The 26,773-nt window shown below is 46.5% G+C and overlaps 3 protein-coding genes across 8 annotated transcripts; 1 reads left to right on the top strand and 2 right to left on the bottom strand.

The window, feature by feature from the left end:
* Window positions 1–185: 185 nt before the first annotated feature.
* On the top strand, window positions 186–1,406 carry LOC130213476 (zinc finger protein 568-like). The gene is made up of 2 exons (XM_056445163.1): window positions 186–416; window positions 515–1,406. Exons 1-2 carry the CDS (start codon window positions 254–256, stop codon window positions 1,180–1,182), a joined length of 831 nt encoding a protein of 276 aa, XP_056301138.1. The 5' UTR covers window positions 186–253; the 3' UTR covers window positions 1,183–1,406.
* Window positions 1,407–6,538: 5,132 nt separating this feature from the next.
* Window positions 6,539–19,086, bottom strand: atn1 (atrophin 1). Of its 5 annotated transcripts, none has more exons than XM_056445027.1 (11): window positions 18,858–19,086; window positions 18,364–18,575; window positions 16,961–17,093; window positions 16,413–16,514; window positions 15,867–15,986; window positions 12,892–15,698; window positions 12,537–12,753; window positions 10,821–12,417; window positions 8,680–8,847; window positions 8,323–8,503; window positions 6,539–7,303 (listed from the first exon to the last, which is right to left on the bottom strand). In XM_056445027.1, exons 3-11 carry the CDS (start codon window positions 16,985–16,987, stop codon window positions 7,270–7,272), a joined length of 5,253 nt encoding a protein of 1,750 aa, XP_056301002.1. In that variant the 5' UTR covers window positions 16,988–17,093; window positions 18,364–18,575; window positions 18,858–19,086; the 3' UTR covers window positions 6,539–7,269. The 5 variants fall into 5 exon arrangements, with proteins under 5 accessions (XP_056301002.1, XP_056301005.1, XP_056301003.1 ...); XM_056445030.1 differs by having other exon boundaries at window positions 8,704–8,847; XM_056445028.1 differs by having other exon boundaries at window positions 18,517–18,575.
* A 2,455-nt stretch (window positions 19,087–21,541) lies between these two features.
* Window positions 21,542–26,412, bottom strand: LOC130213459 (gamma-enolase-like). Of its 2 annotated transcripts, XM_056445130.1 has the most exons (14): window positions 26,354–26,412; window positions 26,017–26,084; window positions 25,754–25,839; window positions 25,496–25,591; window positions 25,280–25,338; window positions 25,120–25,189; window positions 24,881–25,014; window positions 24,577–24,799; window positions 24,302–24,499; window positions 23,648–23,724; window positions 23,248–23,372; window positions 23,028–23,136; window positions 22,278–22,336; window positions 21,542–22,096 (listed from the first exon to the last, which is right to left on the bottom strand). In XM_056445130.1, exons 3-14 carry the CDS (start codon window positions 25,836–25,838, stop codon window positions 22,027–22,029), a joined length of 1,305 nt encoding a protein of 434 aa, XP_056301105.1. In that variant the 5' UTR covers window position 25,839; window positions 26,017–26,084; window positions 26,354–26,412; the 3' UTR covers window positions 21,542–22,026. The 2 variants fall into 2 exon arrangements, with proteins under 2 accessions (XP_056301105.1, XP_056301104.1); XM_056445129.1 differs by having other exon boundaries at window positions 21,542–22,336.
* Between the last annotated feature and the right edge of the window lie 361 nt (window positions 26,413–26,773).

Raw genomic sequence — 26,773 nt, 5'->3', positions numbered from 1 at the left:
CAATTATAATTGAGTCAACACATTGTTTTAATGTATTGCACTGCATATATATCACAAGGTTATTCGCTCTAATTCAGCCCGCTATCGTACCTTTCCACCCCGGCCCGGCAAGGGGCGGTAGTGCGTCACGTTGAACACTGTGTGGCTCAATCTCACGTCCGTGTTTACAAGCGGAGCGTGACGTTCAGGGACTCGCTAGAAAACGTTCCCCGGCGCTACTAAACACCTTTTATTATATACATAGACGTCCGCGATGCAGTCACTGAGAGTGTTTCTCAGCGAGAGACTGACAGCCGCGGCGGAGGAGATATGCGGCGCTGTGGAGAACACCATAGCCGAGTACAAGGAGGAGATCTCTCGCTCCAAAGATTTAGAAATCAGTCGTCTGAGGATGCAGCTGAAGCTTCTCAAGTCAGGTTGGTTTGAATGAAGCTGCGTGCAGCCAGCCCTCGTGTAGCTCTCCTGTATTATTTCCGACACATGGTTGTGATGTTGGTGTTTGTCTCATACCCAGAGCCGCGGTTGGATAGGTGCCTGGGAGCCCAGCTGCAGCAGCTCACCCATCACCACCACCATCACCCTCCTCCTCCTCCTCCCCCTCCCCCTCCTCCTCAGCAGCAGCTCCATCAGTCAGTGCCTTCAGCGGAGCCTCCCGAGTCCCAGCCGTGTGAGGAGGATGGGAGCGGCGACGGCATGGAGCAGGAGCACCCGGAGCCCTCGCAGGTGAAGAAGGAGCAGCACCTGAAGAGCCACGGGGACTTCTGGACCGGTCACGACGTGGAGCAGCTCGAGAGCCTCGAGTCCGACATCAAAGACTTCATCTCGTCTCCTTCCAGCCTGAAGAGCAGCCTGCCGGACCCCAGCTTGCTCTTCCACCCCTACCACCACCACCACGGCGAGGAGAGCAAAGAGAAGCCCTACTGCTGCTCCGTCTGCGAGAAGCGCTTCAGTAACTGCTCCCACCTCGCGGCTCACATCCGGACACACACCGGGGAGAGGCCGTACAGATGTGACATCTGCAGGAAGACCTTCATCACCACGAGCGCGCTGAACAGACACCAGACGATCCACACCGAGGGGAAACAGTTCGTCTGTAATTATTGTGGTAAATCCTTCAAGTGGATGGAGTCTCTGGGCCGGCACGTGAGGAGTGTTCACAAGAGGGAGAACATGCCTGTATGACTCCATACACTGATGGCCACTAGATAATGTTGTTACTGTATGTTTGTTATCTATTATTTAAATGTAAAACACCTGAACAAAGAATGTAGTGTTTTCTATGTGTTATGATGCATTACATTGTGCATGGACCTCATTGGCCCTTGACAGCCAGTACATGACGTGTGAACGAGTTGTAGACATTAATGGAAAGGTAAGGCATTTTATAAATAAATTATGGCCACATGTTTTATGACTGAATACAATGTAACTGGTGTTGTTGAATGTGTTACGCTTTCTGCTGCAGGGACACATTATAGAAGGTAGTGTGTGCAGTCCTCCAGCAGGGGGCAGTAACAGCATTCACAATTCACATCAATCTACATCTGTGTAATGTGTTGAGGGTGTACTTTCAGTCAGTAGTCCACTTACAGTCAAACATGTGCACATTATTGGCTCATAAGGCATTGTTCTGAGTGGGGAAAAGCCAAAAAGGACATTTACTCAAGTACTGAGGTTGTTATATTTTACTTCAGTATCTCCAATTTCAGAAAGAAAATATTGTATCTCTGTTAATTTTCACACTCAGACTATAACTGCAAAATACAATGAAGAAACAAATGATGTATTGATATATATGAAGAAACCCAGCAGTATATAAAGTTGTTAAAACTATAGCTCCATCTTTACCAGCTGCAACATTAAAGGGATGCGTACACATATACATTTTAATTATAATTCAGTATCTATATATGTTGGGCTTCAGTGTGCTGGTACTGAGCATGCTGACTCACTGCTTTATTTGGCTGCACCTGTTATTTTCCATCTGTGACAAGTCTAAATGTCAGCCAGAGAAAGGCCGACATACTTCCAACTTCACAGCAACAATTTGGGAAATCCTTTCCCTGTTTCAGATTGACAAAGGTGAATAAAACGAGAATGCTTTTCTGAGTGTGTTGTGGTTGACGCACCTCAAGCCGACCCAACACCTTTGGGACAAACTGGAACGCCCACTGTGTGCCAGGCTTCATCTCCCAACATCAGTGTCCAGCTTCACTCACGGCTCTTCGGGCTGAATGGCAGCAAATCCCAGACGCCAGATCTCAAAAAGTTGGTGGGAAGCCTAAATATACAAATGTCATTACAGTGGCGTATTAAAGGCCACAGTTTGAGGGTTCAAGGGGTCGAATGTTCAGGTTAATGTTCACTTTAGTACCCCGAGGGAACTTTGGGAAAAGCTTTCAACTTGGAATGTTGCTCCAGTTCACACATGAAACAGAGACTCAGTCCACTTGCATCCCCCCCCCCCCCTACCCTCTCTTTTCACTGTCATTATGAAGCCATTACTTATATTCAGGGGTGAAATTGAGATTTGTTGTGGTGGGAGTGTGTCTATGCAGCAGCTGCAGTGGTATTTCAATGCTGTGTACTGAAAAGCTACAAGGCTTTAAAGTAATAGAGTTCAGTTATACAGAGATCATTGATCTTGCGGTCAGGTGGGGGCCTCACCTCCTCACGGAGCCCATAGAGACATTTCAATAGTCTTGCTTGATTGAAAAAGCAACAAGTTGAAAAGCTGATAATAAGTGTGCTACGTGGCCGGCGCCTTCATGGCTGAATGTTGTACAAGATCTTGTTGAACTGGAATATTATTTCAGGCTGCACTTATTGGAGAGATATGTTTCTGAGAGCTCTCATGTACATACTACTGCTACTACACGTGTGCAGAGAATCTCTTTGAAATGTACAATCTGGATGAACATAGAGATGAGTTATGTGATGGGGCTCTCCTCAAAGTGTTGCTCTGAACCAGTTGTAGGAATCGCTTCAAGGTGTGACTATATGTGTCCCTACACTGGAAACAACCTTTGTGTGTGATTTTTAAAACGGCATCTTCTCTGCGGTTCGCTCGACTTTTCAGAAATTATAGGCAGATTTTACGATGAATCTCCAAAAAGAGCAATGTGTTTCCTCTTAGCTCTGTGGCCGAAGGGCTCCCTCGCTCTTTGTTCCCTTTAAACAAAGAGTTGGTGGTTTATTTGATAATTTTGTTATGTAGGTCTCAGTTGATCATCTCTATTCCAACACATCCATGACTGGAAACAACAAACCTGCGGGATTGACTGATTCATATCATTCCAGATATTATAAAGAAATAAAAACATCACACAAATTTCTCAGCTAAGAAGTCAAATGCAACACTTCAAATCAACTGCTGTGCACTAGAACGTATATGAATGAAATCGTCCCTTATTCTGACACTTTGAGAATAAATGTATCAGCATCCTTCTTTCCACTTCTTTATGTGCTGCTGTCATCCTCAACACGAGCCATGTCCTTAAAATATGTTTTCACATTTCAAAGATATTTCATGCCCAACAACTCAAAGCCAACATTGTGTTCGGTCCAACAGAAGCTTCATTATCAACAATCACCACAGTGATGTCGTGGTTTTCCTCGATGCCACTGTTTTCAATTCATATTATTATTAGTGAGTTTAACGACACTTAACAAACCAGCTGTCTATTCCTCTTTATTTAACTGTAAAACATGTTGTAGTACAAGAACATACCCCACTACATACACACACACCTATTCCATTTCTATGCTTAATCACATCCAACGACGTGGAGGTCAGGACTGTACTGGGCAGATTATAGAAATTATAGAAATAAAGTTATAGTATGTTGGAAAGACTATCTTACTTTGTACCTTGAATGCCCAGAGAAGACAAGAACAACTCCAAAGGGGGAAAAAACGGGCAAGTCAAATCAAAGTGGGGCCTCCGTCACAAGACAGATGAGTATGAAACAAACACCATGATTGCTTCTGCGACTGTCATCACCTCCTTGGGTCAAACAGCTGTTGTTTAATAAACGGGTAGCCGGGATGTTTGTAGACCGGTTCCTTTCAACCCTGTCTCTCAACCCACACTACAATCATCCATCGTCTTAATCAAATCATGCACTGTTTTAAATGTGGACTCCTAATGTAATTGCCATTGGCAAGTGACAGCTTTCCATTTCAGGGCTTAGCTGGACCCGCTTTAGTGTTTAAGCTGGTTGCTGAGACGTGATGTGTGGTGGAAGGAGGCGAACAGCTCTGGTCACCCGCACGTTGTCTACAACCACTTAAAGAAATGTTCAGCAAGAGCTCGAGGAGATCCTGTGGGATCGTCTTCTCCAGGCTGGAGCGGAGCGAGGAAGAGGGCAGGAGAGACTCCTTGTACGGGTGAGAGGAGGTGAAAAAGGCAACGTGTGCCACTTTGCAGGTGTTCTCGATGCTGCTGGCTGCAGAGCAACCAGATGTTTCCCCATGGCATGAACATAGGATCTCTCACGTAACAGCAACATTGGAGATGACAGTCCTAACAGGCGTGTGGGAGTCAAAGTGGAGCTCAAGAGGAGCAGAGTGGCAGCCAGAGTCAGTGCCCAGGCAGAGAGACGGCGGCCCGGCGCATCACAGAGTTACTGGTGGTCATTAGATCAACTTTATGAAGCATGACAGCTCCAACAGGAGGAGAACGATGGTTTAGGAGCAGAGAGCAAAGTGTGTTAAAGCCGGCCCTCTCGGGCAAAACAGAGCTTCAATGAAATGTGAAATTAAGAAAAAGGAAGATATTTTTGCTGGAGGGAGCTGTGGGACAAGGACCGAACCAAATCAGTCACTGTTTGTGCAAAGTGTGTGTGAGCATCAAACACACGATCCCTGACAGCTGGACATAGTCTGTGAAGTCGGTGTATCAGCTGTTCTGACTGTCTGAATGTCTGTGATGCTTTCTGTGGATGATAGTCAGAGCTCATTGGACGGAGAACCAGTGTTTTGTTTGTGTTTTTATTTCACTTTTGGAAATGTTGGAAGACATTGTTTATCTGAGTGTTCAAATTAAGGCCTAAATATTATTAGAGGGAACATTTTAGAGTGTATTAGTCTTGCACGAACTCTTCTTTGGTTATAATTAAGCAATTGAAATGTTTACACTGCAGATACAACCTGGCTCTGATTAGAAGTGAGTGTGTGACTTTAATTAATCACCGTATAATACAAGGAGGATGTTGATCTGTGGCCTTGTTTGTTTAATCCACACACATTTGTATCACATGAATCTAAAGTGCTCACAAATCATTTGTAGTATTTGCCGTCTTGCTGCTCCCAGATGGCGGTCGGTCATCAGTGACAATACATGTAATTACAGATAATTTCATAAACCACAGGGATGCACTCAGGAGTCTTAACCTGACACTGCATTATCCTCATGCACTAAACAGTTTGCATGTAGCACTATAGGACAAGAAATAATTATTATTATTTTTCAAATAGTTGTCGCAGATATGAAAACAAGCTGCTATGAAAAACCTGTATTTTACATCATAAATTGCTAGGTCTATATGCAGATGTTCAAATATATTTCATCCACACCTTTCATAACATCCTCATCCGCCCTGAGAGGACGGATGAAGTGATGAGAATATCCCCCAGATGTGATGCCACCAGAGGGGAAAATCCGATTGGTCGTGCTAGAGGATACTTTACATTATGTTGACACACTTATTCAAGGTGACTTTAAATGACACACAAGCTACATACCAACACACAAGCATGCTCTATGCAGTATACGCATCATATGTCAATCTCCTGACTTAGATGGTTCTTACAGAAAATGCTTTCAATCAATCAGTATGAGATTTTATTGCAAAAATAATGAAAGAAAAGGGATGTAGTAGACGTTGGGCCTCTGGAGATTCATGCAAGACTACTTCAAGACTATTAAAATAATGCCTAGTGCCTCATTGTTTCAAAACATGAATATTATAAGCGGTGTTTTGCCAGATCTACAAACCTGGTTGCAGCAGTGGTTCTGTCTCGCAACACGAAGGCCGTATTCAGTGATCCGTGTCTTTTTGAAGGAGATTCCTGCAGCCGGACACGGTGAGAACACACAGCCCTGAGCCTTCAGCAGTAAATCACACTCTCACAGCGCCTCTTTTCTTTCTTTCTCATTTCTCTCTTTATATATATATATTTTTTCCTTTTCCTTTTTACTGTGCAGTAAGGAATGCTCGCTCTACAGGGTGGCTGGTGTTCACTGGAGCGCTTCAACTCCCATGTCTCACACTCATCCCATGTGTCTCCTATTAGCTACACTCGACCAGAAGGAGGGATGTAGAGAAATAGGGGGGAGTCAGAAAGAGAGGGAGAGGGGGGAGGGGGAGGAGAGTCCGGAATTTGATATGCTTTGTGCATGAGTGACTTGTATAAAACAAAGACGGGGCAAATAGTCTGAATGTATGTGAGGGGGGGGGTGGGGGTTGGGGTTGGGGGGTGCAGGCGGGGGGGCGGGGGGGATCGCACACACATGAATACACCAGAGACTAGCAAAAAAAGATTATAATTTATTTCCAGATTTTTTTGCCTTCATTTGCATCTTGTTTCACAAGGTAAATTGAAAATAAAAATAAAAAATAAAAACCGACGGCCATACCATGAAAATGTAAAAAAATAATACAAATAATATGTACTGTATATATAATTATATAATTATCAACAAACAGACAACATTAATCATAATAACAATACTATTGATAATAAACATAACATAACACTAAATTGCTGGTTTCATGCATATAGAACGCCCCTCAGATACAAAAGAGGGGGTAACTACTAAAAATAGAACCAAAAGTTCCACCAGTTCAGAATAAGCGCCTAGCTACATGCAAAGACATAAAAGAGACTCATGTACACATTCCTTCTGGCATCAAGTATTTTACACATACTGTACTTCACTATTGCCTCCCCATCTAATATACTGTACAGAGCACGATACAAAACGGGACTGGAGTTGGAGAACATTATGCAGGGAAGCGCCGGAGTCTGGATCTTCCACGTGGTGCAGTTAGCAGGGCCTGTGTGCAGCGTGGTCACGCCCTCCTCTCTCTTTTGTTAATCCTTCAAAAATCTTCCTGTTTCCTTCAGTGGATTCCTCGTCCATTAGTCCAGCTTTTATTGAGAGTCTTTGTTCCTTCGTTGTTTGCAGTGCTTTTTCCTTTGCGTTTCATTTTGCACACGTTCTCCCTCGTTTTTCTCCATGCTGCTCTTTGTGGTGCCCCTCCCTCACAGGGTTTTGTCACTTTCTTTCTTCAGGTGACTAAAAGGTCAAAGGAGAAATCATGTTGGAGTGCAGTTGGAAGTTAAAGGTCACAGCTACGGTTAGGGTCCGAAATAATGGCTTACAAAAGGGATACGTTTTTAAAGCTGCATTTAAATCCGTAGATTGCCTTTCTCAGGAATGAAATATGCACAGAGGTAACGAACATTTCTCAAACAGCCCGAGCCGCACAGCCGAGTTGACTTTTACAGGCTAATTGTAACAAACTAATCGACCGTTTGTGCACACGCCCAAGGCTGACAAATGTCCGCCAGCAGTAGGAGTGTTATTAATCTGAGCTGATTACGGCTTGTTAAGAGTTGATCAAAATGTAATAACCAGACATGGAGTTTTCTGCTACCTGACGTGGGCCAATAAAGTACCAGGTCTTGTGTCAAATTTAGGCCTTTGTTATTTGTCAGGTCGAGTTTGGTTATTTTAAGAAATGTCTCCCCCATCCATGAAGGTCATTGGCCTAAGTAGATTCACAATGGGGAGAGGGAAATAATCAAACCAATGAATTAACCTGGTGTGCTAACCACAACTTAAAGATGAAGTATATATATATTTGAGTTTTTGCTGTAAGCTATAATCACAACAAAATAAAAAAAAATTTTGCAAATTAATCATTCAGATTTGTAATGATGAATGAACATTTTTTTTTTTTTTTTTTAATTTGCATAAAAAAATAAAAGAACTCACAATAATATTCTAATTTTCTGAGACAGTCCTGTATATATCTATATCGATAGAAAACATATCTTTGGGTCGTGGGTCAGGTTTAGACCTTAAAACTACTTTGTTCAATTAATTGTATTGTCCTGGTTCCAGCCTTTTCTATTTCTTAAATCATATTTAATTTACATCTTTGGACTTTGCACTGTTGGTTGAGCGAAATGAAGTCAACACTGACATCTCATTGAGACATTACTGGAAAAAACAATCGGAAGATGAAACAGCAAACGGAAACAGAATAGGTCACTGCTGCATTAACAGAGGCCCAGCCGCAGCCTCCGTACCTGTAATACTCGTCCTGGGTCAGGGAGTGGTGGTGATGGTGATGGATCCACTGTTGTTCCAGGGCCAGTCTCTGGATCTGCAGCTCTGCGCTCTGGGCCTGCTGCATGGCCTGGAGCTGATGGGCTGCCGACATGGGACCAGTGAGGGAGGACGGCTGGGGCAGGTCACGGAAAGGAGCACCTGTAAAAAGAAAAAGAAAGAGGAAAGAGGAGGAGCAGGTGGGGATACGGAAGGAAAATGGAGAAATAATGGAGCCAAAAGGGTCCCGAGGTCAATCATCGTCATCATATTCAAAGAATCTCTTCAGAAACTTTCAGCATTGATAAGTTTTTAAGAGAGAAAAACTGAACAAGTACATGGACGAGGAGCCTTCTCCTCACCGAACAGCTGTTGGCGGAGCACCTCGCTGTCAGTGAGGGGGTGAGCCAGGATGGGGTTGCCTAGTGTGGCTCCTGGGTAAGGGAGGCGTGTCAAAGGAGACCTCGACGCCAGCGGGTCCATCAGGGGGTGTACCCCGGCCGTCGCTGGATGCCAGTGATGTAATAGGAAATACAGGAAATATTTAATAAGAGTCAAATTATGAATTCAAAATAAAGATAATGCACACCACATGTAATATATTAACATTAATACAGTATGCTCCATTTGAGAGATGTCTGATTCTCGGTAACACATGAGCAGCTGAGACAATCGAGTAAAGTCAAAGAAATCTGGATGGCAGCTTTTGCTAATGTTGAAATGTGAAATACAAATACACATTTTTAATACATTTGAATCCATCAATTATCTGTTAAAGTTTATCCTTTTACAGGGTGGCAGGGGGCTGGACATTGAGCGAGAGGCGGGGTACACCCTGGACAGGCAATCACAGAGCTGAAACATCAGCCCAGTTCCAATCCGGTCTGTTTGTCCTCACACTCACAACTGAACGAAGCACCTTTTCTTTTTAAGTCAGAGGCACAAATCGCAAGTCACAGGACGAATCTCCAGCAAGGAAAAGATACATGAATATCAGGGCGACTATGGGCGACTATGGGTCAGTGGGTAGCAGGTCCGTCTTTCAATCAGGGGGTTGGAGGTTCAATCCCCGCCCTACTCGATGTGTCCTTGAGCAAGACACTTAACCCTGAGTTGCTCCCTGTAGCTGCGTCTACAGTGTATGTAACAGGATTGTAAGTCGCTTTGGATAAAAGCGTCAGCTAAATGACATGTAATGTAATATCAGAAATAATGGTGTGACGTTACGGTTGCTCCCATTCTATAATAGCATATATACATAAACGTGGAGACATATGAAAATAATAAATAAGTAGTGAACATGTGTGCATTATAATACAATGTATTAACAGTTTAAATACTGATGCTGGAAATAGTGTCTACGATTGTATAGTGTGTGAAAATGCCGTAAGACAGGATGACAATATGACATGTCTGTCTTAGGTTGAGCAGCTTGTAATGTTTGTACTGGTAGTCGAGTCATCCCAGTGTGTTCCATGACAAACACAAAATGGCGCGTGGTCAGTAGGGGCAGCTGGTTAAATCAGGATTGATGTGGACAAACTCTTTAGTTTATAACACATTTTCACTCCCGGAAGTGGGGACCCAAAGGCGGACCCTCCGATTGGAAGTGAGTCGGGGAAGGTTGTAGGGAACCAGATTGGAATTGGGCCATAAGGACAGACGACCATTTGAGCTCACATTCACATCTAGGGGCAATCTAGAGTCACCAATGACCCAAATAACCTAACCTGCAAGTCTTTGGATGGGGAAGAAGCCGGAGAAACCCCCGCTGACATGGGGAGGACATGCTAACTCCACACTGAAGGGCCAAAGCTGACCGACAGGTTGGAACCATAAACCCTCTGACTGTGAGAAACCATGATAACTGCTACCCACCCTGACACCCCAAATACGAGTAAGCAGTTTATTTATTTGACTTCTTTCAAAGAGACAAAAGTATTGTACTGTTGTCATACATTTCTGATAATTGGTGTTAATACACTGAGATCTATTGAGTGACTTTTAACTTTAAAGCTCTAAATAACTTTTGAACAAATGAGTCAGATGACTGGGAGAAAACTGACCAAATGTCATTATAAATCTAAGAAATCTACACAAATATAAAAATATTCCAAATTAAATTGAAGGATAAAGCTGGCTTTGTTTTTCTTACTGTCCACAATTCCAACGAATAGACAGAAAATCATCAGTTCTGTGCCGTCGGTAAAAAATAAAACTGTTGTTCTGTTTCTCAAATAGATGAAGACACATGTGGTCAATCCAGCATTCACCGCAGCATGGTGCACGTGGGATTGACTCCATAAAAACTACAATACCCATCCTCAAGAAGGACTGTGTCATCCACTACAGCGTGAAGCTCGTGACTCTTAGATTTTTTCATTTTTTTGGACAAAATGTTTTCATAGTAACACATCTGGATAATCTCAAGGCTGATTATACTGATAACAAGAGCATTTGTATCAGAAGTGGTTAGTACCTGTGTCTTGCTGGTGCAGGTGAAGGTGTGAGTGGATGTGTGAATGCTGGTGATGATGAGGCGTCACGTTCAACATCTGAAGACGCCCCAGATTCTCTCCTCCACCTCCATTTCCTCCCGTTCCTCCTCCACTTCCTCCCGTTCCTCCTCCACTTCCTCCACTTCCACTACTTCCACTACTTCCTCCCCTTTCCCTTTCTCTCTCCCTTTCTCTTTCTCGCTCTCTGTCCCCAAAAGCCGGTAAAGCTGCTCTGTCTCTCTCCCGCTCTCGCTCTCTTTCCCCACTCCTGTCTCGCTCATAGGAGGCAGGAGAGCGAGTGGGAGTGGGGTAGTTCTCAGGGGGAGCGGCTGGAGCAGTGGCTGGTGGCAGATGAGAGGACAGGGAGCTGGGAAAAGAAGAATGGGGGAGCGGGTGATGAAGTGAGGAGGCATTGGACGTTGGTGCAGCAGGTGGAGGAGGAGCTGACGGAGGAGCAGCAGGGCCTGCTGGGGCTGGGGGGGCAGCCGGTGGTGCAGATGATGGGTGAGGGGGAAGAGAGGGTGTTAGGCGAGATGAAGGGGGTGGATTGGACAGGGACTGAGGGGCAGGAGGGTTGGGAGGTCGAGTTACTGGGGCAGGGGTCGGGCTTTGGAGGTGCTGGGGGCCGCTGGGAGCGGAGGGAGGAGGAGTGCCATAGAGCATCACCTCATTAGCTCCCGCTGCACCTCCTCCAAGTAGCAGGGAGTGTGCATGTGCATGTGTATGTGCGTGTGCATGTGCGTGGGCATGGGCATTGGCATGTGCATGTGCTTGAGCATGAGCATGGGCATGAGCATGGGCATGGGCATGAGAATGAGAGTGAGAGTGAGCAAGGGCCAGAGCAGCGTGATCAGGTATGGCCCCATGCGGGTAGATCCGCTCATCACTCTTGAATTCAAATCCCTGCTTCATTCGCTCTCGATGTGCAGCCACTGCATGAGGAAAGCCGACTCCTCCGAACCCTGCACCACCAATCCCTCCAGGTATTGGGCCTCCTGCCATTCCAGCGTGGCCTCCAACACCTGGACCCCCTTCAAGGCTGCCACCATACAGAAAACCCAGGATGGCTGCAGCTGTAGCTGCATCAGTTGGCATGTGATGCGGGTGGCCTAAAGCATGATTCTGGAACTGAGGAAGGAAGAATGAGGGGTGGACGTGGGGATGGCCATGGTGGATTTGCGCGTGGTGTGCTTGGGCACGACTTGCTGCCCCGAGAGGAGACATCGCATGAGGGCGAGCGTACTCGCTCAGGGTTCTCAGCGCTGGGGTGTCAGGGCCCAGATATGGACCTCCTAAACCTATTCCCAGGGCTCCCTGAGGGCCAACGACTGTTGATGTCCCACCCATGTTTTGCATAAGGAGGGAGTGGGGGATGGAGTGAGCGAGGGATGGGTGGAGATGGTGGGCTTGAGCAAGGTGAGCATGTGGGTGTGAGTGATGATGCTGGGGGTGAACGTGAGAATGGGAGCCAGAGTTGCCACAGGAAGAGGAAGATGGGTCGAGGATGATAGAAGACGAAGAGGGGAAGAAGAGAGAGCCCTGGCGACCCCCTCCAGCGGCGTTGATGTCTTTCTGCTGCTGCAGAGAAAACAGTAAAAAACAGTAAATCACATCTGCTTTACTCCCCTCTTGTTAAAATAACCAATGTAAACGAATCCATCAAATCTAACATGCTTATCACTGTTAAAAGTCCACACCTGTAGATGTCGATCCAGTTCCCTCTCGCGCTCACGCTCCCTCTCCCGTTCCCTCTCTTTTTCTCTGAGGTCTCTGGCCCGCTGCTCCACCTCCCTGCGAGCCCTTTCAATCACTTCATTCCTCTTCTTCCACAGCTTGGAGCCGTCCAACGGGACAAAGAGGACATCACTGCGGGCGCAGGAATTCCCGCTGCCACGGTCCAGGACCTTGTGAAACCTGGACACGGGTGACACAGCAGAGTAGAATATCATCACGGAGTCCCAGTCATATTCATCATTACTCACATACAAAGGGACTGACCAGAGCGACACATTGACAATCTCAAATAGGACGGAGATGTTGTTTTGACTTTACCTTGCTGATTGGCTGGCGTGGATGGGAATGTCTACAGGTTTGGGTTCAGGAGAGGGGCTTCTCAACACCACTGGTGGGCTTTCAGTCTCTTCCCTTTCTTCTATTGGTTCTTCTTTGATAACAGGCGTGGGAGGTGGGCCCAAATCCAAACGCCCGTCTCCACCAGGGAGTGAAGAACTGGGGGCAGGGTTCGACATGCTGTTGTTGTTGTTGTTGGCTGAGTTACTAAGAGGTGGAGGTCCTTTTAAGACATTTTGAGGCGAGAGTGATCGCGAGTTGGTATTGCTGCTATTGGGTGCGCTACTGTTGTTATTGCTGTTAGCCATGTTACTGCCACTCCCATTGGAGTGGTACGTTCCACTGAAGGGAGGGTGGCTGTTCAAAGTACCATGGAAAGGGGAGGGACGAGATCCAGGGGACACACCTGGCCCGGGAAGGGGCATGTTGGGTCCAGATGAGAAGCCTCCCATCTGATTTGTGGATGGGCTGGGTAGTGGAGATAGAGGTGTTGGAGGAGTCTGGGCGGAGGACTGATAGTGTGGGGGACGTACATTGGGGGCCATACCTGATGGGGGTGGCTGGGTGTGCGAGGTCTGAGATGGGGGTAGAGGAGGCTGAGGTGGTGGTGGGGCATATGGAGTATTCGAAGGGTGTCCATGATGGCTGGAAGAGGAGGAAGGAGACAGGGCAGGAGGCTGATTTGGTCCACCCCGGTTTTGGTACAAAGCAGAATCTCTCAGGTTTGAGTCTCTCTCTCTTTCTCTGGGCCCAGACTGGAAGTGGGGGTGAGGTGGGTGGGGGTGATGGGTTCCTACAGGCCCCGAATACTCTCTTCCCAAGTTTGGAGTCACCCGAGGGGGGCTGAGGTACTCTCGATTTGTGGCGGTGGAAGCAGGAGCCCCAGCAGGAAAGTCTTTACCCCCTGTGGGAGGATACTCTCTGTGAAAGTGGTCTGCTCCAGAGGGAGGGGTTTGTGCCTGGTCCATGGGAGGAGGGAAGTCTCGGCTGGATGAGTTTGGGGGATGTGGGTGGGGGTGCGGGGGTAGGGAAGAGTGGGAAGGGTGACTTGGGTTGCTTTGGGGTGATGCAGGTGGGTCTCGGTTCAACATGGGGGTGGCAGGTAGCCCCCCGGTTGAACTTGGGGGGTTTCCCTGAGGAAGGGAGTTGTTGTTTGGGTTACTGTTGCCGACAACCTCTCTTGTCTGAACCCCAAACTCACCCCATCTGCCTCCATCTTTGTCTCTGGAATGCCCCCCTCCAGTTCCGTTGGGGCCAAAGTCTCTACTCTGGTTTTGGTTTGGCAGAGGAAATTCCCTCCCTGCGTCCCGTTCCCTTTCCCGCTCCCTGTCTCTGAAACCTGGACCAAAGTCTCTTCTTTCAGGACCCCGGTTAGGTCCATCCCTGCCAGAACCTTGGAAATCCCGGTTCTGACCCACTGGCAGACCCCCAAACTCCCTGCCTTGGATGCTGTTGGATCCACCCATCCCACCACAAGGAGAATTACTGTTATTCCCGCTACTATTGTTGGTGCTGTTGGCAATGGGAGCAGAGAACTCCCTGTTGATCTCCCTCCCCACACACTCCCCCCTCACTCCCCCCTCTCTCTCTCCTGCAGCCCCCCTCTCTCTTTCCCCTCCCCCTCCAGTGTACCTGGGAAGGTACTCCCTGTGGGGGTGGGGGTGAGGATGGGGGAGGTAAGAGGGGTGGGAGGAGGAGTGGCGAGAGGATGGAGGGTTGTAAACAGAAGGAAGTTGCTGCTGCTGCACAGGGGGCTGGTGCTGTGGTTGGTGAGGGTGGTGGTTGCCGGGGTAACGGGTGTATCCCCAGCTCTCCTGGCAACCGGTTGCTGTACCACCCTCCCAGCTGGTGGAGCTGTAATGGTGAGGGTGGGTGGAGGGTTGGGTCTGAGGCTGGGACTGCTGCTGGGGGGCAGTCTGTGGCAACAGAGAAGGCGGAGTCGACTGAGACTTGTCCAGGAGTTTGTCTGTCTTTTCGATTTTGTCTCTTTCTATCTTAACCTCAGCGGGCAGGTTTTGTCCCCCAAGCTCCAAGGGCTTCAGTGCAGGTGGAGGAGGAAGAGGAGGGGGTAAAGAATGGGGAATGTTGGGGCTGTTATGGGAAAAATCTCCTCCCGGGATAGTGGTCTTGGTCACACACTGCGTGACGGCTTTGGAATTCATTCTGCTGCCACTAAGTGCACCGTCAACGCCTGTCGGTCCACTGTACTCAACTTTACACATCAATTTGGAGTCCAGGGAGAAGTAGGACTTCCTCCCGCTATTGCTGTCATTTGATGAATCCCCTGCTCCCCGCAGAGAGGGGGTCAGACCGGAGGAGGAGCAGGGAGTGGAGGAGGGCTTAAGAGACGGACAGTCTTCAATTCGTGCATCCATTTCCCGCTTTTCTCCATCTCCAGAGGACTCCTCCCCTCTCCCCTCTCGTTGCGCTCTCCTATCCTCTGCCGCCACCTTCCCCACTCCTCCCTCTTTTCCTTTCTCTCGTTCCCTCTCTCCTTGCTTTGGTGAATCGGGGCCATCGGAATCAGAGTCCAAGCTACCCAAAGGGGAAGCGGAGAGACTTGGGGACGAGGAGCGATTGTCCTGGTCTATATCCCGCCCACTGCTCAGACTACTGCTACTATTGGCCAGGCTCCCTACAACTGAACACCTACTGCCCTGGGATTGGCCATCTTCATTATCGCTCTCACGGGATTGGCTGGCAACTGAGGTTGGAGGTGGGACAGTGGAAGGAGCCGAGCTGTCAGTCGAGTGTGTTGATGTTGGAGGGTTTGGGGTAGAGGCCGAATCCTGACCAAAAAAAGAGCATTTTTGGATGAGGTAAAAATATAAATGTTGTAAACGTGTTCATATTGTAGAAGCCAAAAATAAAACTGTTTAGACTTTTTGGATGATTTAGCTGAATCAAAGCTTTGTAATTAGTCTTTATATAACAGGTTGATGCAATGTAACACAAACCTGAACTTTCTGCCTCTTTGGAGGAGACACAAGTTCCTCCCCCTCACTCTCTGATGAATCATGCCCTTGTGATCTGCGACTGAAGCGATTTCCAGCCAATTCCTCACCAGCACCTCTTTGCTAAAACAACACAAGACTTTTAATTCTGTAGTGATGCATTTGAATCCTTAATAAGCCCATGACTGTTTTTAGAACAAAGCCACTTGCACGCACACACACACACACACACACACACACACACACACACACACACACACACACACACACACAACATCAATGTCAAACACTAAACATCAAGGATTTCAAAGCGCTATGTTGTAAAACACACTATGACCAATACTGACACTGCAAGGGTACGTCTGAGGCAATCATACTGATGACTCATGCACTGACAGCAGACACACACATACTCACACACACACACACACAATACTATACACAGGGACATTTTATTATTGCTCATGACTTGTACTTGCATGCACACACATAACCGTATGGCCAAGACAAGGACAAGGAAGAACCAAATCAAATAAGAGGTGCGCTAACCGTCTGTCTATCGTTGCGTTCAGGGCGAGTGGGGCTGGTGTGCGGGCGTCTGCCCCTTCGCTCCTCACTCGCCCCCCGCCGCCGCCCACTGCGCATGGGCATCTGCAAACCCAGCAAAGGAGCAAGATATGAACAGGATGGCAAAGCATTACATGTTAAAATAATGACGAGTTACAGGTTTACGGAGGCATGCAGAGATAATTAAGAGATGTGTTGAACGTGAGGAACATAGAGTTCATACAAGATAATAAAAAAGACAAGTATGTTCAAATCAAGTTGGGATGTAGAGAGTGGAGAATATATTTTGTGAGGGAGGGGAAAAGAAGAGCGGGCCATAGAGAGAAAGACCCAGGAAAGAGGAAGTAACTGGAAGAGGAAAGAATATAAACGTGGACTGTCACAACCAAATAAATAAATTACATCTTTGTCATCTTGGTTATTTTAATATTATCACATATTGAACTAATTATGGTGTAGAAATTCCCAAATGTACTACTTTTAGGCAGGTAAACAAGCCCTGAAAAAATATATGTAGTCCTTGTTCATACCGATTCTTTGTGTGTCCGTGTTTTCATTATTTCTTCTTTAAAATGACCATTTTACAAAACAAGCCATTGCAGGGACTGAACTGGTTCCTGTTGGTTACTGGGCTGTGTGTTACGCCGTGAGATCTACCAAATCCTGGAAAGAAGATAAACAAAGAAGGCATTATTCGATATTTATCTGCATTGGAAATCCTTCAGATAATCTAATGTTTTGCTGATGAACATTAGTAGGAATGCGGTGTTCAACAATGCTGTTTGCTATCTGCACCATGTGTGTGACATTATGAAAACATCTCAGTTTAAAACTCCAAACGCACTGTTGCAACATATAAATTCCCAGCATGCTTCACACTGTATCGAAACAACTGCTTTTCACTGCGCTCCAAACTGTCTTCACTCCGGCACCCAAATATCCACAGGCCCCATCGGTTAACCCTCTCGCACTACCAGCATGCACTGGGCTGGGTATTGTTAATTGGATACTAGCATGATGAAAAAAGAGCGGTCAGATAAGAGTGATTGTTGGACTCCTCTTTGGATGGCGGCCTGCAGAAGACTCCAGCAAACATCTTGAGGATATGGGACCACACCCCCCACCCTCCTCTTCCACCTTCACCACAACAGCCAAAACCCACCGCTACTTGTGGTTCACCCACATGACCTGGTTATAGCTGGCACAATCACATTCTTATTTACTCAGCTAGCCAGCAGGGACATGGACATTTTAAGATCCATTTGGGTGTGCCTGACAGTATAGGTGGACTACTTTTCAAGGACCGGCCTAATCCATTCATTCATGTACCACTATGATGAACAAATAGCTCATGTATAATGAATGAGGATATAAATAGTCCACGCCACTGTATGTAAGAAGAAAAGATATATTTGGCCGAGCAGTAAGAAGAGCTGTTGTACACTCAGTTTTGCAGCCGGTAGATATAGGAGCCACATCCGAATATGTGTGTGTGTTTGAATCCCGTAGCAGCTCCACTACACATGGCTATGCATTAATTATTAGTGCATGCTGCAGTGACTGATCCAATCAGAGTAAAATCCCTGTTCATATTTTATATGCATAATAGAAAAAACACGGCACATTTATCTGTATTTATAGGCCATTCGGTGTGTGCACAGTCAGTCTAATTACCATACATATGAGTAAGTTCATCACACAGGAATCTACTGTGTACAGAATGCATCTCAGTTACAGGTGGCAGCTCCTGGCCTGTCTGTGGCCTACTGGCAGCTCCTCCGCTGTGGTCGGTAAACAACCGGGACGCAAACACATCACCAACATGCAACAGCATGAACGCCGCGAGTCCGCCTGCACGCGGAACATCTGCTTTACAAACTCGCGTGAGCACCGCATGCGTTGCAAAGCAGCGGCGTGCAGTTGCTCTGCTTACATCACCGGCGAGCAAAGGCACCGCAACGACTCTTTCTTCTTTCTCCCTGCGAAATGTTATTGATACACATGCGGCGGCGGAGAGCGGCCGAAGCTGCCTCTCCGACTACGACGGGGGAGCACACGGTCCCCCTCCGTGTGCGGCGGCACATACATGTTCACAATCAGAATGGATGGCCCGCGCGCGGTGCCGCTTTCCAGACGCCGCACATCCTAAAAAAGAAGGGAAAAAAAGGGAAAGATGATATGGAATGGCGATTCATGGCATCTCGCACCGGCTCTCCTTTCCCCTTTTTTTTTTTCCTCGCTGGAATGTGGGTGCGCGTCGTGCACCCTATTCCCATTAATTCACCGGGACGGAATGGAGCCACAACGCAGGAGTATGACGATAATTAAAGCACAAAGGAAAAAAATGGGAGGGAGAGGACAAACGTGGCCAGCAGGAATAGCCCCAAATAAACAGGATAAGCATCCATTTTCCCCCCTTTCACTTACCTATGGTATCCAGCGATGCGTGCCCTCACTCTCACTCTCCCTTTCCTTTCTCTCCCTCTGTTTTGTCGTTTTATGTTGCACGCTCACACGCACCCCTCAGAGCCCAGGCGTCTGTCAACAGAGGCTTGTGCTGGCTCATATTGCAACGGGCACCGATAACAACAATAATGCAGACGAACCTCTTTCTATTCGTTGCAGGAAAAAAACAGGGGTGCCAACTGAAGACTACAAATTGATGCGTACCCTCGCCTCTTCCCCACCCCCTTTCGCCCCTTTTCTTTTTTCTTTTGCCCCCAAAACCCTCCCACCCCCTCTCTCCCAGCCTGCCTACTCCCCTTCTTCCTCTAAGACGACTTGCACTTTTTTTTCTTTTTTTTTATATCCCCTCTCTGGTCTTACAGTCACACATTTTTAGCGGAGGGGTGAGCGAGAGAGAGAGAGAGAGAGAGAGAGAGAGAGAGAGATGCACGTCGGGTGAGAGAAAGGGAGAGAGGAGAGGGCGTGATTTGCATGAGGAGTGAGGGGGAGGATAGAGGAGGAGGAGGAGGAGGAGGAGGAGGAGGGAGTAGTGAGGCAGAGAGAAGGAGGAAGAGAGGCGCAGGGAGAGGGCCAACACTGTGAAGAGGGAGGGGATCAAGAGGGAGGGTCTCTCTCTCTCTCTCTCTCTCTCTCTGTCCCTCCAGAGTCACCTTTACTGTATGGAGAGACTCCGCTTCAGACAGAATAACGAGCTGTTCAGCTTCATCTCGCCATGAACCCTGAAGGGGAAGAAGTGTCCAATAGGTCTTTGTTCTCGTGCCGCACTTTTCTCCCCGCCACGGAGCTGGAGGACTGAAGAGAAAACACACGCAGCCGCAGCTCAACGCGTTCAATTACAATGCCAGCGGCTCACAGGAGCTCCAACTCATTTGGAAGAATTAAACAATTGAGAAATGAACAATTGAATTGTGCCTTCTGTTGTGTGACGTGTGGTCTGTCCAGCGGCTGCCTGTCTGTCTGCCTTGTCTGGGGGGGAAGCTTGCAGCGGTGTGTCCAGTCAAGCGGCTCTGCAGACCTCCTCCTCCTCATCCCCTCCTCCCTCCGCTCCGCTGCTGTCGCTCCCCCCCCCTCCCCCTCCCCCCACCCCCCTTCACGCAGCCCCCTGTCCCGTCTCCTATTGTGTGGTAACCATGGAAACCGGGCCGGAGACTGTACCAATTGCGCATGCGCGGCTCTGGCCTTCCTTCAGCATCATCATCATCATCATCATCACCAACAGCCCTCGTCGCGCGCTCTCGCTCCCTCTGCTGCTCACATCGTAACGATCAGCACGCGCCTGGTAATTAAACTACAGCCGCGCGCCGGTTAGACGTCGCGACAGCTGCGAGTCCGGGTCGCCTTATGATGACGATGAAGTCACAACATTTAAGAATATAGGGCTATTCCAACCTCACGTCATTAATTTAATGGAACCAACTTTATATATATATCGGTTACATTAACATACACAAATATACATACCTGCAAACTTGTCACCTTTTGGCGAAATTCGCCGTTTTGAAATCAAAATAGGTCATCCACGTGAATAGTGTAGATCCGAAGTTTTTGTTTTGGGTAGGGGGGGGGGGGGTAAATTGGACGGCCGGCGTTTATGAGATTGGAGTGAGACACGGAGAACATGAGATGTGGTGATCTTCGCAATAAAACATCTTTAATGGGACACGTCGAAGGAACAGGCTCCTCGAACAGAGTCATGGAAGAGGAACAGAATCATGGAACAGAATCATGGAACAGGTTCATGGAACAGAATCATGGAACAGGCTCAAAGCTCAGCAGAGCACACAAGTTAAAAAAAGGAAGTTGGTTCATGAATGACTTTAACCATATTATATATAATGATAATGTAAAGTTGTTATTACTATTATTAGGGCCCGATCACTGAATTATTCAGAGGACCTTTTTTCTTAAAATGTTTGTTATTATTATTATTTAGATTTGCGGTCAGAACAATCAAAAGACTGTAGTTATAAAAAGCTTTGAGGTGTCAAACAACGTGGATGTGGTGTGGAGACAACAAGAAAGTCACCTGCACCTCCGTTGTCACCTTTTTCACCCCTCATGAGTTTGCAAATATGAATATATATATATATATATATAAATACAATAATGTGTGTGTGTGTGTGTGTGTGTATTGTGTTGCCTTTGACAACTGATTATATCCAGTCGTTGTTGATTTAATGGTCACCTGCATATACAGCAAATTACTCCTTACTGATAATACAAATATACTCGATACCTGTGGTTTATATGTAAGTTACATATATACCACATGAATCTAGAATATTGTATCATCAAGTATAATCATTGTAGTAATTTGAGTAATCGTTACATAACTCAAATGACCATAAAGATTTCTGAGTATTCCTCTTGAGTTCTGAATTCCTTCAGTATTCTCCATAATGTTATTTTCCATAATGACCTTCACTTTCTTTCCTGTACAACATTTTTGTAATATTTGAACACCTGCTGTGACATCAAGATTCAGTGGAGCCAGAAGTGCAACATGCTTGAATATTTCTTCGTTCAAACAATCAGTGCAGAAGTGTTTCAGCCATATGATTCAGTGATTATTTACGTTTCATTAAAAAAACCACTTAGATGACACAGCAAAGCCGCCCCTTAAAATCAATACACATCACACAGCTTTGGTTCGAGTTAATTTGGATCCAGTTCTTTATTAAGCATGACCTTATAGACAAAGTGACACATACAATTTTGAAGCAAGCTGCTGAGGGTTCACATCATACATGACACGAGGAAGAGAAAGAAGAACACAGGGCACATAAGATCCAAACACGTCTGCAGTGAGTCTGAAGTATAGAGAGTCAGAGAAAGCAAGAAAGAGAGACAAACTAACAAGGGAAGGTGCTCGTCTGCTGAGAGGTGAAACACTCTTTTCTTTTCCTCCAGGCTTTGTTCAGGATTTGCTGCAACCAATTAAGTAACTCACTCGCTGAAGCGTCTGGTCATATATGCTGTAGCTACAGTGCATTACCTGTACATTTTAATCATTTGAAGAAACTAATTAGTTGTAACAACAGGTTCACGATTTCATTACTATCAGGGAAATATAACTTTATATTCATATGTTTGGGTGCTTTCTTATGTGCCACTGCTAATGCACTGGCACTCAAAGGGCACTGGGGTTACGAAAGTTGTGTCCAGCAAAGCGAGCCTGGTCACCCAACTCTTCCTCAATCCTGAGAGGACGAAGAGGAGGTGAGGAAGAAAACAGATCGAAATGTCGAGCAGGCAGATGAATGTGAAAGAAGACAACAGCAGATGAAACAAAGAGGGGAAAAAGAAGGAAATATAAAAACGGCATATGTAGTGTTTTCTCTTTGTACTTCTATACATACCCATGGAGCCATGAATACCCACCTCATGAGCTGGTTGTATTTGGCCAGACGCTCTGAGCGACAGGGAGCTCCAGTCTTGATCTGAAATACACAAATACCAAGAAGAGTTACAGCTACATCCGCATAATCGCTAACTCTCGCTATTTGGACAGCGAGCGACGCATATTTTCACTATCAAGTGATCTTTAGACTGTTTTTTTCAGATAAATCACATCTAGAATATGTCTATAATTATGGCAACGACTCCAAAGGTATTCACATTTTCACAGAGAAGCAGTTTCCTGTAAGTTTAATATTTTGAATCTGTAACCAGCCAATGTTTACTTTGTTTTCCTCAAGATCTGATTGACTAAAGTGTTTTTGGTGTTCTGTAGCTGCCAACTTATTATTTCAGGAAAGCAGTACGTAGTTATTTAATAATACTGATAAAATTGCGATGCCTTCCACTTCTGTATATTAAAGTATTACTTGTGCCACTACTGCAAAAGCACAAGTATTATTATTTAGTATTTTCCTGTTTCCAAAATGCACTGTTGCAGTAAAAAGTTAATTCAGTTTATTTTCAATTCAGTTTATTTTATATAGTTTAACATTACAAATTACAAATTAGCCTCAAAGGAGTTTCCACCTGAAGGTACTGTGTCAAAGTGACAACTACACGTTTAGAATTCTAATGGAAACTAAAATAGGTAATAGGTAGGTAATAGAGAAAAGACAGCACTTCTCAGTGAGTGAGTGAGTGTGTGTGTGTGTGTGTGTGTGTGTGTGTTACCTGTCCAGTGCAGAGACCAACCACCAGGTCAGCTATAAAAGTGTCCTCGGTTTCTCCCGAGCGGTGGCTCACCATCACACCCCAACCGTTCTCCTGGGCCAGCTTACACCTGAGAGGCATGGGAAGTATACATAAATATATAAATAATGGCGCATGCTCTCACGTGGCGGGCCGGTACAGAGACATGTGTTATTTATGCATCAAATACACACAAACTCACGCCTTGATGGACTCTGTAACGGAGCCAATCTGGTTGACTTTGAGCAGCAGGCAGTTGCAGGCCTTGTCCTCCACGGCGCGTTGTATCCTGTGTGGGTTTGTGACCGTCAGATCGTCTCCAACCACCTGCAGAATGTATGCAACAAAGTTACAGGCAGATCGAAGTGTGTTTTGTTACTCACAGTAATTGTATCAGCTGAGCCAAGGAAATCCATTTATATTCTATAAAGATCAGTCTGCATTACCAATGTGGGGCAAAGACGGACCATAAAATATGCCTTCATTATGGCATTTTGCAGCCATAGTAGCAACTGCAGCATCAAATTGGACTATTTTCATGGTTGGAAGTGCAATACTAGGACCTCACTGATTCACTTCCAGATAACAAGGGCCATGTGTACCTGGATGCCCACTGAGGCTGTAAACTGAGACCAAGCCGGCCAGTCGTCCTGGTCAAAAGGATCTTCAATAGACACCACTGGAAAAAGGAGAAATGAGTAAGATCATTTATCTGCACGAGTCTGATATTATAACCTTTGTGAAGCCCTCGTGTTCTCCTTTACTCACTTCCAAGAGCATCTGACTAGAGCACCAGTGACATAGACAATAAAGATGCTGATGGGAGTAATGTCTTATAAGGCACTCACATTACAGACAGATGCCCACATGCAGGAAGCACACCATTGGCAGGGTAAAGAGCCACATCAGAGGAGGTCCCTGCCTGCCAAATGTGCACTGTAGCGCATAATTAAAACCTCTTTAACGGGCCCGAGTGTGGGGAGGAGAGACAGGACTGTGGAGACATCCAGCTCTCTGGTTACTTCAACTTCTCTGTCTAAAACGTGATGAAATGAATATGGCAGTTGTATCAATATAAAAAATAAGCGGGTTTGTCCATTTACTGGTTCAACTGACGTTGAGACCTGCGCCTGGACGCTCAGTGACCTGTGGGAACACATTTCCCTTATTCCACGATGACTTGTCCACTTCAGGACAACAGCTGTAAGAGACATGTGTTGGACCCATTTGACTCACACACACATCAGAATACACACCTGGGTAGTTGTTAATGAAGCCCTGGTAGATGCCGGCCAGCTCCTCACCACTGATGTTGCGGGCCGCGCTGGGTGGAGACTTAAAGTCCAGGTCGTACTTGCCCTCAATGAAAAACTCTGAAGCCGCAACATCCATTCCTATCACCACTTTGTCTGTGAAGCCTGCTTTCTCTATGGCCGTCTTAATCAGCTCCAAGGCTGATGGAGAGAAACAGAAAGATGTAGCATCACAGGACATTCAGGGAGGAGACCGGTTCACACGTGCGTGTGCTTACCTTCACTGTTCTCCTGTATGTTCGGGGCGAAGCCTCCCTCGTCTCCCACATTTGTAGCATCCTGGCCGTACTTCTCCTTGATGACATCTCTCAGGGTCTGGTAGAGCTCCGCCCCCACACGCATAGCATCACGGAAAGACTCCGCCCCTACAGGAAGTACCATGAACTCCTGCATGGCCAGTCTGTTCCCAGCATGGGAGCCCCCATTGATCACATTGAAAGCCTAAGTGAGAGATAGATAGGAGAGATGAGATTGGATTCAATCGGATTTTTTCCGCATTGAATCCATTAAAACAGGACTCACAGGAACTGGGAGGACCAATTCTGTGTTTCCAGCCAGATCAGCAATGTGGCGGTACAGGGGGACACCTTTCTCTGCTGCGCCAGCTTTGCATATGGCCAGTGACACTCCAAGAATAGCATTGGCCCCAAATTTAGCTGGAAGAGATACCGACGCGGCCACACGACACATGGGTGCAGTCAGTGAGCATCGGAGCGGAAACATGTCATCACACATGTCTGTCATCACGAAGGAGCTCTTACATTTGTTGTCAGTCCCGTCCATTTCAATCATGGTGTTGTCCAGTTTCTCCTGCTCCAACACATTGATTCCCTGAAAGAAAAAGTAGATGTCAGACATATTCAATCTTGAATATTGCTATATTTCTGCTGTAAAATGATCAAATGCTGCACGTGTACTCACAGACTGGATGAGGGCAGGGCCCAGGGTGTCGTTAATGTGACCAACAGCTTTGGTTACACCTTAGACAGCCGGACAGAAGATATGTGAAGCCATGAAAATGTTCTACTATCAGTCCACATTTATATCACAAAACCAGAGAGGACCATGCTCAGAGCGAAACACGGGCAAAGACAAGAGACCAACGCACAGACGATACATCTCCATACACATGTTCACCTTTGCCCTTGTAGCGAGTCTTGTCTCCATCTCGGAGCTCAAGAGCCTCGTAGATGCCGGTGGATGCACCGCTGGGCACGGCGGCCCTGAACACACCTGGAATGGAGATAAGATGGTTGGTGAAGGTAAGTTGTGCCAGTATACAGCACGGATATCGTTCGAGGTTTAGATAAGACATGGTCCGTGGTCTGACAAAAACCCAACTGTACAAACACAGTAAATGTTTAATGCAATTATTAACAGATTTAGGTTTATAACCTTTGCCAGTATGCAGGTCGACTTCCACAGTCGGGTTTCCCCTGGAGTCCAGGATCTCCCTGGCAACAATATTGACGATGGACATTCTGTAGGAAAAAAAAGATCACACGATCATCTCTTTGGGGGGGGGGGGTTAAAATATGGATGGGAAAGGGAATCGGTGTACAAACAGACAGATGCATATGAAAATAGGAATAAGCAAATGTCAAAAATGCATTCGTCACAAGTACTTGACACTCTTCCTCTTCCTCACATGTACACACCTTGTGACGATAGTGACGCAGCCTCGGGGATGGCAAGCTGTGGAGGAGATGCTCCCTATAGGAAGATGCTGGCACACACAAACAAGCACACATATACAGATGGAAGGAAACACAAATCAAAAGCTAATAACACATTCCTATTTATGAATCTACTGTCAACCTATTCCGGACCACAAGCAGCTCAAATGTTGAGCTGTTTAGGTCCGTGACTGAGAATGTGGACCAATGGAGAGACGAGGCGATGAGAACACACAGAACAGGAGGAAATGAGGAGGGAGAGGGAGGTTTGAGAGGGATGGAGGCAACGAAGAAATAGATCAATCTTTTTAAGCGTTACCTGCAGCTTGTTTGAAGGCGAGTGCAGAAAGTGAGCGGATGTGGGCGACTGAGAGGGAGAGAGACAGGGGGATGGGGAGGAGAGAGAAGGGGGTGGGGGGGACGTATGACACACCGGGGGGAGGGGGAGCGTGTGAGTCATTGGAAGACGAAGAGGGGAGGGAAGCAAACTGGGAGAAGAGAGCGGAAAGAGGGACAGAGCGGGATAGCAGGAGTTACATGTATTTCTGTGGTTGAAGTGAAGCTGCAGGAGAATCTATGTTGTGATGTGCACAGTCACCCTTCTTGGTGGACTCCATTTGCATTCCACATTGTCTCCCCGACTTCCCACCAGCTGCTGTTTGTTTGGCACGGCTTGCTGAGTGTACATCTGCTCATCAGCTAACAAATCGCTGTGGCACTCATGACGTGTGCAAATATT

This window comes from Pseudoliparis swirei, chromosome 22, assembly GCF_029220125.1.
Source record: "Pseudoliparis swirei isolate HS2019 ecotype Mariana Trench chromosome 22, NWPU_hadal_v1, whole genome shotgun sequence".
In the NCBI taxonomy this organism is placed as follows: domain Eukaryota; kingdom Metazoa; phylum Chordata; class Actinopteri; order Perciformes; family Liparidae; genus Pseudoliparis; species Pseudoliparis swirei.
This window is presented reverse-complemented; position numbering and strand designations above follow the sequence as displayed.

What these genes read in the sequence shown, in the direction of transcription:
- LOC130213459 (XM_056445129.1), bottom strand. Translation starts at nt 25,838, where the DNA reads ATGTCCATCGTCAATATTGTTGCCAGGGAGATCCTGGACTCCAGGGGA. An exon ending in CGACCTGCATACTGGCAAAG is followed by an intron (nt 25,592 to 25,753) that starts GTTATAAACCTA and finishes TCTCCATTCCAG; the next exon opens with GTGTGTTCAGGGCCGCCGTG. An exon ending in GACTCGCTACAAGGGCAAAG is followed by an intron (nt 25,339 to 25,495) that starts GTGAACATGTGT and finishes CGGCTGTCTAAG; the next exon opens with GTGTAACCAAAGCTGTTGGT.
- LOC130213476 (XM_056445163.1), top strand. Translation starts at nt 254, where the DNA reads ATGCAGTCACTGAGAGTGTTTCTCAGCGAGAGACTGACAGCCGCGGCG. An exon ending in GCTGAAGCTTCTCAAGTCAG is followed by an intron (nt 417 to 514) that starts GTTGGTTTGAAT and finishes TCTCATACCCAG; the next exon opens with AGCCGCGGTTGGATAGGTGC.
- atn1 (XM_056445027.1), bottom strand. Translation starts at nt 16,987, where the DNA reads ATGAAAACACGGACACACAAAGAATCG. An exon ending in CAAAGAGGCAGAAAGTTCAG is followed by an intron (nt 15,699 to 15,866) that starts GTTTGTGTTACA and finishes TTTTTTGGTCAG; the next exon opens with GATTCGGCCTCTACCCCAAA. An exon ending in ACCCAGGACGAGTATTACAG is followed by an intron (nt 7,304 to 8,322) that starts GTACGGAGGCTG and finishes TTGACCTTTTAG; the next exon opens with TCACCTGAAGAAAGAAAGTG.